General features: G+C 37.9%; 1 protein-coding gene across 1 annotated transcript; it reads right to left on the bottom strand.

Moving 5' to 3' along the window:
• Nucleotides 1-5,817: 5,817 nt before the first annotated feature.
• LOC139719936 (N-acetylglucosamine-6-phosphate deacetylase-like) lies at nucleotides 5,818-16,177 on the bottom strand. Its single transcript, XM_071631317.1, has 9 exons — nucleotides 16,154-16,177; nucleotides 15,136-15,422; nucleotides 14,266-14,405; nucleotides 13,562-13,616; nucleotides 12,638-12,847; nucleotides 10,765-10,853; nucleotides 9,009-9,153; nucleotides 7,615-7,744; nucleotides 5,818-6,808 (listed from the first exon to the last, which is right to left on the bottom strand). Exons 2-9 carry the CDS (start codon nucleotides 15,353-15,355, stop codon nucleotides 6,559-6,561), a joined length of 1,239 nt encoding a protein of 412 aa, XP_071487418.1. The 5' UTR covers nucleotides 15,356-15,422; nucleotides 16,154-16,177; the 3' UTR covers nucleotides 5,818-6,558.
• Between the last annotated feature and the right edge of the window lie 385 nt (nucleotides 16,178-16,562).

Genomic DNA, 16,562 nt, shown 5'->3' with positions numbered 1-16,562 from the left:
CGTATCCTTTCTGCATCTGTTGTCCTTATGGCCATGACTTTTTCAGTTTTATTCCTAGGCTAAATTTACTAAAACTTCTATGCACAAGGTAAATTTTATACCTGTTTGCTGACCCAACCAATGTCCTATCTTATGAGACTGAGAGTAATCCCAGGTCATTTTGAGCCAACAAGCCAGTTCGAAAGTACATTCTGTGCATGAGCAGATCGTAATGTCAAGTGAGAAAAATAACAAGAGACACAATGTTGCTGTGAGCAATGTCATGGACAGCACCTAAATTTCCTCACGTTGCTGCGAAAGAACACTGATTTTTTTCCCTAAACATTCAAGGAGCTTGTTAACATAAAGTGTTGGATAATTCAAAGTATCTGGATATCTAGCTTTACGACCTTTCGTCTCGGCAGTTTAAAAATTTGCGGTCATTCGAACCATTGCCAACTATCCTGTCTTCGCAATTACAGCATCATCAAATATTGACATACAGCTTCATGAAATAGGCAATTCATATGCTCCCATTATGATACTGCTTACAACAGATATATCTTCCAGGGTTGATAAGATCGCATTATGATCCATAATTGTAACAATAATTACTGCTAGGCCTATTACCATTATTTGATTGCTATGACCATTATCAATGTCTTTATCAATACGTCATTTGCATCGTTAGGTTATGAATCTTATCATTATGATTACACGTAGAATTGTTGATTCTCATAACATCACTACTGGTATGTGGTGTTTTTGTTTATCACTTCAAAACGTGTAATACCATTGTTTGGCAGCTGTTTTACTGCGTTGTTGTGATTTTATCTTCTCGATCTCTCCCTGTTGATCTCCTACTCCTATTTCTCCCTTGCATTCTTTAAACTGGATGAGCTCTCGCGGGATATCAGCCGAAACAGACGAGAGGTAAGCCGTGATCGAAGCCTCGAAACTGTCGATCGATTTTTGGCGCGATATCCATTACAAAAGAGAGATCTACGCCGAATGTTTCTACTGGGGGTCCTGCGTAACATGGAGAGCTCCACTTCAAGTGCTTGCAATGAAGTTGTGTGACCCAAAAAAAAAAAAGAAAAAAAAAAAGAAAAAAAAAGAAAAAAAAAAGGATATTCGAGCGCGAAGAGGGAATATCGGAGGAAGAATTAAAGAGATCAAAACAGGTGCGGCGAAAATAAGATGGAGGGAAGAGTACTGGAGTGCTCACAGGGAGTGAAAATGTTGACGTCATCGGAGTTTTAGCAAAAGAATGGTGCAAAGTGATAATACAAACCGATACAAAAGAAAATGATTTGAATTACCGTAATATCAGAAACTAGATATATCGCTACGGCGACTGATATGCCTCCGCCATAATGCATGGTTCTCCTAATAGGGCTATAGTACAATGTCTTGACAATGTGTGATGACAGTTTCAAACAATTGGCAAAATATTAAAATGACAGGTTTGACACAAATGTGCTGAATGTTCACTTTCCTAGAACTAGGTTCAATTGGATGAATGATTAAAATGTCAGAGTGCAGGTATTTGGGGAACTGATGATTTTTACTTGACTTTTGACCCTTTTATAAGTTTATGCATAGAGTAATTTTTCAAGGTATTGAGAAAAAGTATAATTTCAGTATCAAATGGGAAAATAGCATTATCTAAACCTGGCCTTTGACCTTTGACCTCACAGTTCCAAAGAGAATCACTGTTAGGTTGAACATGCATAAATATGTAAGTTTCATGATGATACCTTGAGTTACTTTTGAGATATGGAGGAAAAAGTGCAATTCAGCACTTTCACTTGACCTTTGACCTTTTGACCTTTGACCTTTTGACCTTTGACCTTTTGGCAAGAAACTTCCCACAGAATATATATTGAGTAATACATGTATACATCAAGTTTAAAAAAAAAACCTTCATTCATTGCATAAATGTAAGGAAAGTAGTGATATTATGAGGAGTTGACCTTGACCTTTGACCCCTGACCTTTGACCCATGACCCCCCAACTTCCCTAGATAATCACTGCCCATCGGTACAAGCATATATACTAAGTTCCATGAAGATACCTTGAACCATTTGCGAGATATGGAGAAAAACATGAAATTTCATTTTTTTTCACAAAATAACCTGTGACCTTCGACCTTTGACCCTGTGACCCTAAAATCCACACAAAGTATTATCCCCCAAGGATATACCCTCATACCAAGTTTGATGTAAAACCACCAGACGGTTCTTGAGATATCGACAAAAACAAAACGGGACGGACGGACGTACGTACGGACGTACGGACGGACGGACGGACGTACAGACGGACGGACGGACGACCCGAAAACATAATGCCTCCGGCCACTTCGTTGCGGAGGCATAAAAATTAACGAGATTTCACTGCTTTAGGCCTAATTCTGTCCGAGACTCATCATTACCTTCGTCAAAAAGGTTGATTTTGCAGACGTTGGTTCGTTTTGCTAAACAAATCAAATATTTATGGTTGGACTGCGATAAGGATTTCATGAAAAGATGATACATGTTATGACACAAGGAAGAGATAATCAATATTTTGTAGTGCTCCAGATCACCATCTAGATCCGGGATTTTTTAAAAGGATTCTTCACCACTGGGGAATAGGGTCACATTGTGCGGAGGAAGTTCTCTGAGTGCTTGTCTATTTTTCAAAGTCGTGATTAATGTCTTTCTGTCATGCGTTTTAATCTCTCCCTCTCTCGATCTCTCTCCCTCTCTTTTCCTCACTGTCGATGTGATTTTCACACTCCACGAGCACTTTATTGCGTCTGAGTTTACAACCGTGAAATTGATTCCCTTTCTCACTTCGTTGAAGACATGGATGGGAAGCAGTGTATAATACAAGTAGTGTTTACACGTACATAGTGATAACAACAAGATTTCAAACGACTACATACATGCAGGCCCACTCGATGCAAGAGGTCCTTGAAATTTGTGTGTAGTGTCTTTGACACTGCCTAGTCCATGTATTTCATAATCTCCCTATTCAGCAGGGTTCCATTCGTGGTAATGCCTTTTGTTTCAGCTCACAATCAAAATGTGTCATTAACATTACTTGGTATTAAAGCCCACGCATAGTTTCATGACGTAATGCTATTATTACTCTGAGGTGTGTTCCGCCTTATTGCTATTGTACTTGTATATGGATCCGTTATGGATGACGAGGGTATGTTTATTAGAAAAACAACAAAATACATACATGTAGTATACCCCTTTAGTAAAAGCCCACATAAAATGACTAATATCTTTGAGCTTTTCAATTATGGTTAGTTGTTTCAAATCAAGGGCCAACGGGAAATCATGTATCTAGATTTTCAATTGGGCGTGTTTTGTTTTGTTTTGTTTTGTTTTTTTGATTTCAAAGTCATTTCACAAGTTTCACCTTTCAAATTCTATCTTTCCTAGCATGATCTATGATACAGCTATAAACTAGGCGAGGAAACATTTTCGCTTACTTTCTAGAAAACTGAATGACTGATAAAAGGTATAGCAAGTGAGAAACAGAAAAGCTAAGAAAAGTCAAATTTTGCGTTATAACTTACTTCATTAATTTAACAAACCTGCATTTTATATTCATGGTATTGAAGAATAACTAGTACCGGCCTCGATCTTTTTGCTTTTTTGGTCAAACTAAAATGCCTTGAAACAAAATTTTAGACGGTTAAAGCATGTCCCGTCACTGTGTTTTCATGCAAACAGAAAAGTGTGTTAACATCATTCCAGTCGACTCTGTGACAATGAATATTCATTTTTGTTTTTGTTTGGTCTGATGAAGTGTCATGTTTGTATTACATTTCAACGACTATTTTATGTGTGATCTATTCAAATGTATTTTTCTGTGTGCATTCATTTCATTATTTTGATCTGTCTCCTTGACAGTTCAGTAAAAAAATTGCCAGATGGAAGCAGTCTTTGACTTCAGGAATAATAAAACAAGCCCTAATTAACACAAAACAAATGCGTTTTATATACAAACATACTGATTTTGCAATTGTGCTGCTAGCATAAACTGTGTACAGCTGTATCAACCTGTTGATGAGCTGATTTTGTTATAACATGTATTCCCATAGACACCTACCGGAGCATACTCGGGACTTGAGTAGTCAAGAAAAGGTTATCTTTAGTCATCACTTTTGTGCTGCATGGTATGCTTTACAGACCATCAATTGCTGAATTCTACACTTACTAGAAGATGGGTGTTCCCAATTTTCTTGTTTAATGCAAAAACATAAATGCATGTTCCAGAACACAGGGAAATCTCCTTTAAAAAACGTAACGTAAAAATATTATAAAAACATCTTTATACAAGCATGCTGACACTACACTGTCTGAGGTCCACTGCAGAGGGCTTTATATTGCACACTTTTATTTGTTCTCTGACATAGCATGCTTTACAGTATACAACATGTATTTCTATTGACCCCTATTGTGAATTGTTTGCCAATTGACACAAGTGTGGGAGTGCCTTTTTCACCTATATGCAAGTTCGGGGTTCCAGTCTGGGTATGAGTAGAAAAAGGTCATTTGTACTGAGAGACAGGCTGGTTTTTATATTCACTGAGATAAGCATCTGTGATGTTATACAATTGTAATTATTCATGTAATCCCTATAGATGGTGCTTGCCAGTACATCCAACTGACGGTAAGCCTGGTATTTGGCAATGTTAAAAGAAAAAGTTTGTTAATGCACTTAATAAATATTAATATAAAACAATGAAATGAATGCTCCCCTGAGTGTTGATTGACAAACCATTCTGGTCACGTGGTCGATACAGGTCCATTCTTTGTTTGAATACGAATTCCATGAATTTCTATGTTGAGCAAAGCTGAAAAATCATGTCGCTTTGAATCAAGTAAAGTGCCTAACCAACTGAGAAAAAGAAAGGTCATTTGTACCCATGAGCACATGAGCTATCTCTGAACTGGCTTATTGGCTATGATGTCTCCCAGGCCCCCTTCCAGATTTCGGCCGTCGACTGCGCGATCGCGACGAAAATTGGCACACAAATTGCCTATGATGTAATCTAAAGTACCATGAAGTTAATTTTTTTAAAAATTATCATTTACACTAAATTATGCTAATTTATGCATAATGATGCATGAAATCAGACAATTTGGTATGAATCACTAAATAAAGCTCAAAACAGGCACATTTTTTGTGTAAATAATCTTTTTAGTGTCCTTAGCAAATGTAAGAGAAAAAAATTGCGCAATCAGAAAAAATTTCCTAAGTATTTTATTGTTTTTTGAATTTCTTATGTATTTCCTTGTTTTTTCGACTGTACGTTTTTCATTGTTTTTTCACTGAAATTTGTCCGCGACATTGTTCCGAACAAGAAAATATGTTAGTAATTGATTTTAATCAATAAAACCCCCAAATAATCATGCTTTTATGAAATTTGCCTGTAAACACAGTTTGCATAGAAATTGTACACAAATTCACGTTTTTGAGCAATTTTTGGTCTGACATGCACGTGCATATTTATGCGCAACTTCGAAACCACGCGCCCGGGCATCGCAAATTTGGTGTCAAAAGATGCGGGATACTCGAAAGAAAAAAGTCATGAAACGTCGCGGCGATAGCTTCTTGCGATAGTGATACATCGCGCGAAACGTCGAGGGGGGGGGGCCTCGGAGGCCCCCCCGGCCTAGTTAGGATTAAGACTCATGAGTGTCCTTGAGTGGAGCAAGTTTATTCTGTCTATCAATATTTCAAAGGAGAGAACTGAAGACAGACAAACAAAAAGAAAGGACATGGAAAGACTTGACAGCACAGGTGGTATACGTGTCTATCAAAGTTTACTAATGCCATCTCCATGAAAGCAAAACAAACAAAATATACCTGAACTCAACAATGTGTGAAAAATAAGTCTTGAAGACAGAAAGAAGTTTGTGTATATTATGTCCACATTTCAGGGATAATCTAATATTCTTAGGTTTCATACACGAAGAACTCCAGCAAAAATAACAGATAGCTGCACAAGGATGTAATGATGTAATACAATGGCACCTCGTTAAAGGAGGTTGGATATAGCAGGCAATTTTGCAGGTCCCACTCCTTTTACTTTCTTTTGTTTTTGGATCCCTGATATAACAATATGCCAGATATGAGGAAATTTCAGTGTTTCCTAGCAGCTCTTTATGACAAGGTTCCTGTTAACTTTGAAGAAAATGAACGCATACAGACTGCAGTACTGGCAAGAATACGTATTGATATAACAATATCAGAAAGTAATACACAATATATCATACAAATAGTACTACCACCATGCTCTCATTTTGACAAGCTCTTGCAATGCATAACTTAGTCCCAATAAAATGCTCTGACAAACAAAGTTTGCTGAAGCTATAAATGTCAAAAAATATAATATATTGTAACTCCACAAAAATACAAGATATGTCGGTGGACTCTCACCCAAGAAGTGTCTGTTACATCAGACGGTTCTTATTACATAATGTATATATTGAGCATATTGGTCATAGAGCACTGTCTTTTCTAATGTCAATGACTGACGGGACTCCATATTGATACGGAAGGGGGTTAATGTTAGCCTGGTTTGTTCATCAGGCCGGACTTGCAATCCCAAACCAACTGTCCTCCGATATAGGTCCGTTTGACATTCAAGTCATCGTCCAGAAACAGGAGGTCTGCATCCGACCCGTAGTCCAGTGTCCCCTTCTGGTCAGTGACACCTAGGAGCAGTGCCGGGTGGAGAGTTGCAGCTTCTATTGCTGCCACAGTGCTGCACCGAGTGGCGGTCTTTAAGAATCGCACGCAAGATGACATCGTTGCAATACTGCAAGGACAATGTGAATTTAGGCATTGCGGTGTTATTCCAAAAATGTCAATTGTCTTTTGACACAATTATTGAATTGAGTTCAGCTTCATCATTTATGAACACCTGGTCCGATTTTGTAGCAAAACCACCTTACTGCAGCTTGCACTATGATAATACACGTAGTTCTCAATTCATGTTATCAAATCAGCAAATGAATGTAACGCAAGACAATCACATTATTGAGCAACTTAATGAAATCACTAGCATCAACATCAAACCTTCAGAAAATAATACATGTATCTGGTTTAATTTGTACTCTCTCGGAAGGATAAATTCCATGTTATCATCAGGTGCTGTTCATTCACTTTAAACTTCATCGATTTCATTTTTAATATCATCATCACACCTGACAAATTTCATTTTTTCAATCACATATAAAGTTTGGCTTGCTATGAATTGATAATGAAAGGTCTGTAAACGTCCTACAGTATCACAATCCAGTAATAACACATGGTAAAAGAAAAAAAATTGTAGTAAAGCATTCACATCTCCCTATTAAAAAAAAAAAAGTAAGGAGAAAAACATACGACAACATAGGATTTGTACTGAAAGAGGCTTATGATATCCTTTCATGGCTTCAGGACATTTCCTAATCTGTTAACCCGTTGAGGATGAGTCCCAAGTATACTCGGGCAGGGGTCTATGGCAAATGCGTGTTGTAGCAAAATCAGTCCGTCCTCAACGGGTTAAGAGTCAAGCTGTAAAACTTCCAGACAACCAGATCGCTGATTTCAACCAAAGAGGGCAGCATTGCAGGAACTCACCTGCCGCTGAGGGTGTTTGTTCCAGCAATGTACGCTGCCTTCTCCGTGACTTCCACTGGTTGGCTGCCCAGCTGGTGGTGACCAGGATGCAGTCCCATGGCTGATATGGCATCCGTTACCAAGACAACACCTGGAATCATCAGCAAACAATGAGTTCAAGGATACAAATATGATTCAGAATGAAGGCCAGTCACAATCACATGACAATAACAATGTCATATTATTGGGAAATGAATCATTTGAAAGCCATTATGATACACCATTGACAATAGGATAATTACCTGAGTGTTGGATAAAGCTCTACTACCTTTTAATTTCCACCAAATGCAGTCTTCACAAGATTTTATCCTTCAAACTGGCTCCATATAAATTGAATCTCTGTTTACTAATACATAGTTGAGCTACAGATATTACATCGGCAACCAGTACATCAGAACATTTACAGTTAGAGGTCATTTTTTAAACATAAGCAACATCTAACAGCAGAGCTTCACAGCAAATGCTGGCCAGTTATGATTTAATGGATAGAAATTATCAGAGCTTTTTTTTTTTTCCATGTCATGGGAAGATGAGACAGTTTAACTTTACAACTTATGACACCTTAAATTTGAGTTGTTTTGAAGTATGACATGAGTGTTTACACCAACAACATGAAATCAACAAAACCTAGTATTCTATGAATGTTTTTTTTTTTAATGTTTTTTTTTTTTTTATGGGAGGAGGGAGGGGGGAGGGGAGCATGAAAACTGCTGTCCAACTGCTTGGAACTTGTACATTCAATTAATGCTTGCATGTGCACATAGTTTCAATCTCTAGGCACACTATGATATTCTGAAATCCTTAAAGGCTTTGCACTGGACTAAACATGAACAACTGTTTGGATTTCACATGCATTATGAAGACAGGAGAAGCCAATTAGAGAGGTGATAACTCTTTTTTAAAAATCCTTTCAGGAGGAGACAAACACTCAGCAAAACTTGATAATACTTTGACACCTACAGCATTCTGTAATTTTCCACCATGTAGAAAAAAACTTTCACAGGTTATTGTTCAATTAGTTCCTGCCCATGGTGAACATTGCAGTGAGGAGATAGTCACAACTCATGAAAATTTCTGAAGATATTGATCAAAGTATGTATGTAGAAACCCTCATCGCATGAAATCACATGCACAAGAAATTCGGCTGAACACAAAAAAAAAGACAAAAACAATCAAACAAGATTCAATTTAACAATAATTCTGAATATCATGTTCAAATCACTGAATGCTTAAAATTCTGCCTTTAGAAAGGAAAAGAAAACAAAAAAATATCACTCTTTCAAAAACATGCAGATACACACACACACACACACACACACACACACACAAGTGCATGAATTTCTCTCATTACTCACCATCTGGATGAGTCTTTTGTGCTATTCTCAGTGCAGCAGGGTGGGTATGTATTCCATCCGCTATGACACCATAGTACACACACCGATTAGCTGGCACAGCATTACTTGCTAATAGACCAACAATTCCTGGATCCCTGTGATGGAACTAAGCAATCAAAAGAAAAAAACGAAAACAAAATCAGAAGTTTGTCATTGCTATAAGCCAGTTCGTAGTTCCACTTTGCGCATGGGCAGAAAAAGGTCATTTGTACCAAGAGGCATGTTGGTTTTTAAATTCACTGAGATAAGCATCTGTCATATAATGATTATTCATGTCATCCTTGTAAATGTTGCTTGCCAGTACATCCACCTGACAGCAAACCTGGTATTTGGCAATTTGAAGAAAAACATTTTTTTATTTAATGCATTCAAAGCAAAACAATGAAATGGATGCTTCCCCGATGGCTGGTTGACGGACCATTCTGGTCACTTGGTCTATGCAAGTTCATTTATTATTTGAACACGAATTCCATGAATAAATTGTTACGTCTGGTAAGCATCCCGGTACCAATGTCTCTTTGAAAACGATTAAAGTGCCTAACCAATTGAGGAAAAAGAAAGGTCATTTGTACCAAAGTGCCCATGAGCTAATTACAAACTGGCTTATTGGCTAATAATGAAATGCACACTTACACACTGCAACTCAATTCATCAGAAATGAAGACATCTCAGCGCAAATCTGTGCACCTGTATTGATGCATTCGGCATTGAGCAGCACTTAGGACTGTTAATGCTGGGTATACATCAATGGGATCACAAAACCATGATGTTCCAAAAATCATATCCAATCCGTGTGGTGCATCGTTCCAGGTGTCGCTCAACCATGTCAGTGCCCTTCCCTATTGTGGTTACATTACAGAGTCTCTTGTTTGGTTTGTACATGTATGCATAATATTGTACTTTAATCAGATCTGTTGGTGTCTTGTGGTTTTACTCTTCTGGTTTCAGTGCTTTGTGACTTAACAGTTTTGTGGGTTTGTTTGTTTAAAGGGATGGTACAGTATTGGTGGAGATGAAAATTGGGCTATAACTTTTTTGCGAGATACCAAGAAAACACTTATGAAATAGTACAGAGCATACCATTTTAAGAGGAATTCAAAGCTTATTTGATGAAAATCGGGTTTGGAATAGCTGAAACACCCAAAAACAAAGTAAAACAAAACGATCGTAATAAAATGTGGGTCCCACACTTCTATGAGGATCACTCTGTTTTGGATATCTCAGCCATTTCAAAATCAATTTTCATCAAATAAACGTTGAAATCCTCAAGGAATTACATGCTCTTTCATATTTCATAAGAGGTTTCTCACTATGTCACCAAAAATGAAAAAAACCTGACGTTAAGTCTCAACCAAAACTATATGATCCCTTTAAGTGTCTGCTCCCTTCCCCTTTTAGATGAACAGTGGCTGGCACTGAGCTGACATACTTTACATTAAGCCCAGATTAATAATCAAATGCATGACTACAATTAGTACGAAAACAAGGATATGATCGGATGATGAACACATTAATAGAGAACCATTTCAAAAGCTGACAAAACAGAGTAAACAATGTAAATCGGGTCAACACCTCAGGTTTCGCAGCAGAAAAAAGAAGAAGAAGAGAAGATAGTAATTATTTCGAGAGTAGTCATACTAGTAGTAACTATCAAGTATACATGTATGTGACTGTAAATTTCATCACTGATTTGAATTTTGGGGGAATCCCCACATACTGGCAGCATGGCATTGAAGAGGTGAGTGATGAAGGAAGCTCCAGCGTGCACACTCTTTTCCGCTGTTGCAAGGTTTGCTGTGGAGTGGCCTGTGATAATGAAACATTTACCATAAAAACAAGTACCAATAAAATCATTGAGGAGGGCAGCTGAGCAGGTCATCAATGTCGAATATGAGCAAAATATTTTACATATATGTGACCGTGCACCTCAAAACGAACATAAAGTCGCACACACTGATTTTGCGTGAGGACTGAAAATAAGTGAAATGGGTCAACCTAGCTGAACTTGACTTTTTCATATTTTCTGAAAGAGCGGGTCTTCTTTTACACTATGCTAAAATTTGGTATCATAAAACGGGCAGGAAAGTGTGTTTTTTTAGCAGTTTATCTCAAACATTTTTGGTAGAATAGTGTGATTAGGTGTGTCTTTAGAATCCCTTTTTCATTTCTGAAAAACCTTGTCCACACTCTTCACTTTCAACTTTAATAACTTTTGAAAAGATAGTGCTACTGCTTTGAAAGTTGGCATTAATTATGGACAGAATGTGTTTATGAGGCATGCTTAATTTCAGTTTAATTTGATAATGCCTTCATTGTTGTTACTCTGGTGGTTTACTTCCTGTTTTTTTGTCCCATTCATCGCACAGCCAGCACGGTTTGGTAAAGATTAAGCGCTTGAATAAACACTGTATTTCAGAGCTTCTTTTCTCAGTTTACACTTTTCCTGAGGCTGTGCTTTCTTTCCAATATTTAGATAGGTTAGGAGAGTCCATTTGATTTGAGTTATACATCATTTTAAAGCTTAAAGTCTGCTCTTTCAGAATATGGTCTTAACTAAAAATTCATGTCTGGCGACTTTTTGTTTGTTTTGAGGTGCAGGGTCACATATTATATACAGTTAACCTCATCAAAGGGATCTGAAGTAATATGTCCATTCAAACAAAGATCAAGTTTCACAACTCTCTTTACTTCTATTGTCATTATTAGCTCTTACCATGCTAGGTTCACAGATTGGTACGCACACTGGAATTCTTTCTTTGCCAATTGACACAGATGTCCGGAAAACTGATAGTCAGTGAACAGAGATTACCTAGTCCCTCTACAATGTAACACTAATTGAATCATCACGGCCTTGCTGTTGGACTTAGGGTGCGTTCGAGCGCTCTAAAGTGAACCAAAGCGAACTGAACCAAAACGTACCGTACCGAACTGTGCCAGTTTTGGAGCGTTCGAGTGCTCTGTCAAGAAAGCGTACCTCACAAGTTATTTTTAGAAAAGGTCACGCATTTTGTAGCAAGAACGTCATCCATCTGGCGCTTGAACCACTTGCACCTGTCCCGAACAAAGAGAATGATGTCTTTGCATTGTGATGTATGCGCATGATACACGCATGCTTTACAGCGAACTTTTGGTACGCTTTTGGTACGCTTTTGGAGCACATCGGGAAGTGGTCCACTTTTAGCTCGGTACAGTACGGTACGGTACACTTTAGGAGCGTTCGAGCGCTCGTCTGGTGCGGGTACGGTACGGTACAGTTCGCTTTAGGAGAGCGCTCGAACGCACCCTAAGACTCATTGCTACAACCAAGTGGGCTTGCGAACTTGACAACTATACCAGGTCAAGTTCGGATGGATAACCAAGTGGTGATGACAAAGCTTGGTGCTAGAGCACTCAAAGACTTGAAGCATACTGAAATAGAATCAATATTTTTGATGGTATAAACAAGCAAAGACTCAAACTGAAATTGCTAAAGATTGAATTTAGCTTCATGAAATCATGCTGCCATGACAAGACTGCAAAGGCAAATTGGCAACTATTGCCAATTTGGCTGCTCTTTGTAAACTTGCTGATATGCTGTGAACAACACTGACCCACTGACACTGTTATTCCCCTCTTCACCAGGTCTCTCACTGTCTGCTCTGCATTGTCCAGCTCCGGGGCTAGTGTCACTATGGAAACATCATCTAGGCTGGTGTAAACGTCCAGCATGTCCAGGATGCCTCTATGAAGAGGACAGATCAGATTGGCAGGATGAGCCCCTCTCTTCTCCACGCTGATGAACGGCCCCTCTAGATGGACACCTGTCAGCAACATAGTTGGGAGGAAAGAATGAAAAATATCCATACTGCCAAGACAGTAATGCAACTAGCTCTATGAATCATCCAACACCTGCATAAAATATAAAAGAGACCTGGGGTCTGTTGCACAAAAGTTCAGATCAAACATAAGTCAGAAAATCAAACATAACTCTTTGAATACTTAATTCTGATTGGCTGATGTCTGACTTATGTTTGATTACATCTCTTTATGCAACAGGGCCCTCGTTTGATGCTCCGAGGAACCTATTGATGCAAACTTAATGTATGCATCTTGTGCATGAAAGCCTTCAAATCTGCAAAAGAGATAATATTTGGCCCATGGGTCTAGATGCATTCTTCACATGAAGGTCAATCATTCTGCATTTTCAACGACTGGGTAAGAATGACACAACTACATGTATGATGTAAACATAGATTTGCTGAGCAAGTTTTAATGGAGTCCTGTGACAACAAACTTTTGATGTACACTGACACCACACAAAATGATTTCTGAACAACAAAGATTGCTCTCTCATACTGTGACTTATTTCCATCTGAAACACTTATAGACCTGATGGTTCTATATATGTCTTTCTTACACCTTTTCCTGTGTACAAAAACAAAACAAAAACAAAAATAATGTACATATCATGCCTAATAATATGGCTCTGTTTGAAATGTAATGTAAACAGAGAGAATTAAGATAACAAAGCTTACCCAAAATACCGGCACCACATTTTCCACCCTTGGTTTTTCGGATGAGGGGAAGTATCTGCAGAAAACAAAGAATATACAAATCTTTACATATTGTACATATGTATGTACATGTATATGTTCACCTTATCACAAGAGCACACAGTTTGAGAAGTGAAAAATAATAATGAATATTATGCAGACACATTCCAATGTGCTGCAAGAGTTTAACTTTACAACTTATGAAACCTTAAATTTGAGTTGTTTGAAGTATCACATGAGTGTTAACACCGACAACATGAAATCAACAAAACCTAGTATTCTATGAATTTTTTTAATGTTTTTTTTTTCTTTTTTAATGGGAGGAGGGAGAGGGAAGGGAACTTTTGATGTACACTGACACCACACAAAATGATTTCTGAACAACAAATATTGCTCTCTCATACTGTGACTTATTTCCATCTGAAACACTTATAGACCTGATGGTTCTATATATGTCTTTCTTACACCTTTTCCTGTGTAAAAAAACAAAACAAAAACAAAAATAATGTACATATCATGCCTAATAATATGGCTCTGTTTGAAATGTAATGTAAACAGAGAGAATTAAGATATCATTATTTTCGAGTGACTTTAATTTCGCCAATAGCACCCAACTTGTGAAATTTGCGAAAGTAAAAACCTCGCAAAAGATGAAAAGCATTGATAACAATGTACACACATACTACCTCTTTGTAGGTGTCTCGGTTTGATGTGATAACAGTGGGGCAGAATGAGGTCACTCCATGGGCAAGGATTCCCTCGGCGACCCTCTGAAGGCCTTCCTTCACTTGGCTGGGTTCTGAGGAGAAGTCATAGCCAAAGCCACCTGCCAGAGAGAGCAGCCATGTGAAATCAACCCTTTTGTGCTTTGGTCACCCATTGTAGTTGCTTTGCATGATTTCCATGAATGTATGGAAACTACTGATCGTTAATGAATAGAGATTGCCTAATCCCCCAAATCCTACTACTTCACCCAAGGGTTCCTGTTGGACTGACGCACACTGCTATTATAAAGTGACGAGAAGTGATCCCCTCGTCAAATCAAAATGGATGCTAAGATCCAGATCAGACAGCAGACTCCCAACTCACATCCGAGGCATCATGCAAATGTCCTTTCCCAACTCTTACCCGTATTTTGAAGGATGGGATGACAAAGAAAGGATACAGCTGTATTTAAAGCGGATGTGGGAAAACTAAAATAAATTATGGAAAATCTGACAAAAGAAATGTTTTTGCACTTGATATGCAAAACCTTAAAGCTAAATGGTCAAGTGGTTCCTGTAGTCACTTTTTCATGATTTGCAATAAATGATGTAGAGAACTTTTAAAACTGCTTGCAAGACAAATTTGCAAATTTATACTAATTCTTCTTTTTTTTAAATGGATGTTTTACGGATTAGGAGATATTGCAATGAATGATGTCAAGCACTTTTTTATATACAGCTTGCAAGACAGATTTGCAAATTTATACCAATTCTAAAAAAAAAAAAAAGAAAAAAGAAAAAAAAGAGAGGATGTTTTCAATACTGATTAGGAGATACACTACCACACCTCACCATTGATTTGGACATCAATGTAGCCGGGAACAATGAGTGCATTATGGCAGTCCACCTGGCGGTCAGCATACCCTTTTTCCTCCCAAAAGAGCTTCCTGGGATCAAGGATTTTGCCATCCCTGACCCAGAGGTCATCCCTGATGATCTGCTGCTGGTGAAGAATGTAACAGTTCTTGAACTGGGTGATGGGAGATGAAGACACGCTACCGTTTGAAGGCATCTTGATACCAGCTGATGTTTCCCAAAAGCCACTTAGTTAGTCACACCCAAGCAGATACACTTGTATACTGAAATGGAGCAAAAATGAACAAAAATAATACTCAACAGTTCTCTATGAATTAGGAATGTGGACTGTCATTCAGTTTTTGGAAGGACCATATTTTTTTATTATTATTTTTGTTTTAAAACATGCAACTGCACATTCACATAAGCACAGCACACACACACACACACACACACACACACACACTTAGATCTACTTACGGCCTAACATTTATTAGTAATAATATACCGGCAACAGTTCCTAAAACCCTACCCCCGAACGTTAAAATTAAGAGGGCTAACATTATTCTTTACAATTCGGATAATAATGACTAAAAAAAAAATAGATTCTTAAGTTATCAGTTACAGACAAAAAAAAAAAAAATGTGTCTGCACGAAGTACACATGGCTGTCAACAAGTCATCAATCATCCAGAATTCCTACATAAACTTTAATTCATGTAAATTTATTTTGGTCTACCGTCTAGAAGGTCTATGCCGAAGGTAACCCCGTCGCGGGGCGCTGTAACACAGTACGTATTTGTCCGTATGGGGTCGCTGCTGCGGTTATGCCGAAGGAAGAAATTGGAAAAAAAAAAAGCAAGTTCCTCAACTAACATGAATTTCAATAGGTGGGTCTTTCTCAGGCACTCTTAAAAATAATCATGTAGAAGTGAACACCATGCAAACCTAGCATTCCCTTTGTGACTTGTCGTGCAATTTCTTGTGACTATCACGGATACTAAGATGGATCATACCTGATGACTTCACGGGATTTCATGGATCACCAGGGAAGAAAAGTAGATAATTCCGACCCCAAAGTACGTCGGTCGTTGGCTGCTTACGCCGAGCTGGCGGAGTTATCACCAATCGATTATAGTAATGTGGACAGTGATTAATCGATTGTTACAGTCTGAACTTTGCTACAGTCTGGAAATGTGAATTTTCTAGGAAGGTTATGGGAAAAGTGTGGTACTTTACAATGTATCATTATTATTATCATTATGTTAATTTGCTACAGTTGAGTTGGGAAGAGATTTTTTTTTTTTTTTTTTTTTTTTTTTTTTTTTTGGTATTGATTGACCAGGCAAAGGAAAAGCTCAATTAGTTAATGATGTTATAACTTTCAATTGGTGAAGAAATTACCTTTTTTTAGGAAAAGGAACT

This window comes from Diadema antillarum, unplaced genomic scaffold (assembly GCF_040938485.1).
Source record: "Diadema antillarum isolate AM-2024a unplaced genomic scaffold, OU_Dant_1.0 scf00000117, whole genome shotgun sequence".
NCBI classification, from domain to species: Eukaryota; Metazoa; Echinodermata; class Echinoidea; order Diadematoida; family Diadematidae; genus Diadema; species Diadema antillarum.
The sequence above is the reverse complement of the archived record's forward strand: the minus strand, read 5'-3'. Positions and strand labels throughout refer to the sequence as shown.

Excerpts from the sequence above, each read along its gene's own strand:
- LOC139719936 (XM_071631317.1), bottom strand. The coding sequence starts at position 15,355 with ATGCCTTCAAACGGTAGCGTGTCTTCATCTCCCATCACCCAGTTCAAG. Across the intron at positions 14,406-15,135 it reads CATTGATGTCCAAATCAATG|GTGGCTTTGGCTATGACTTC; the intron begins GTGAGGTGTGGT and ends TCTCTCTGGCAG. Across the intron at positions 7,745-9,008 it reads ACAAAAGACTCATCCAGATG|GTGTTGTCTTGGTAACGGAT; the intron begins GTGAGTAATGAG and ends TGATGATTCCAG.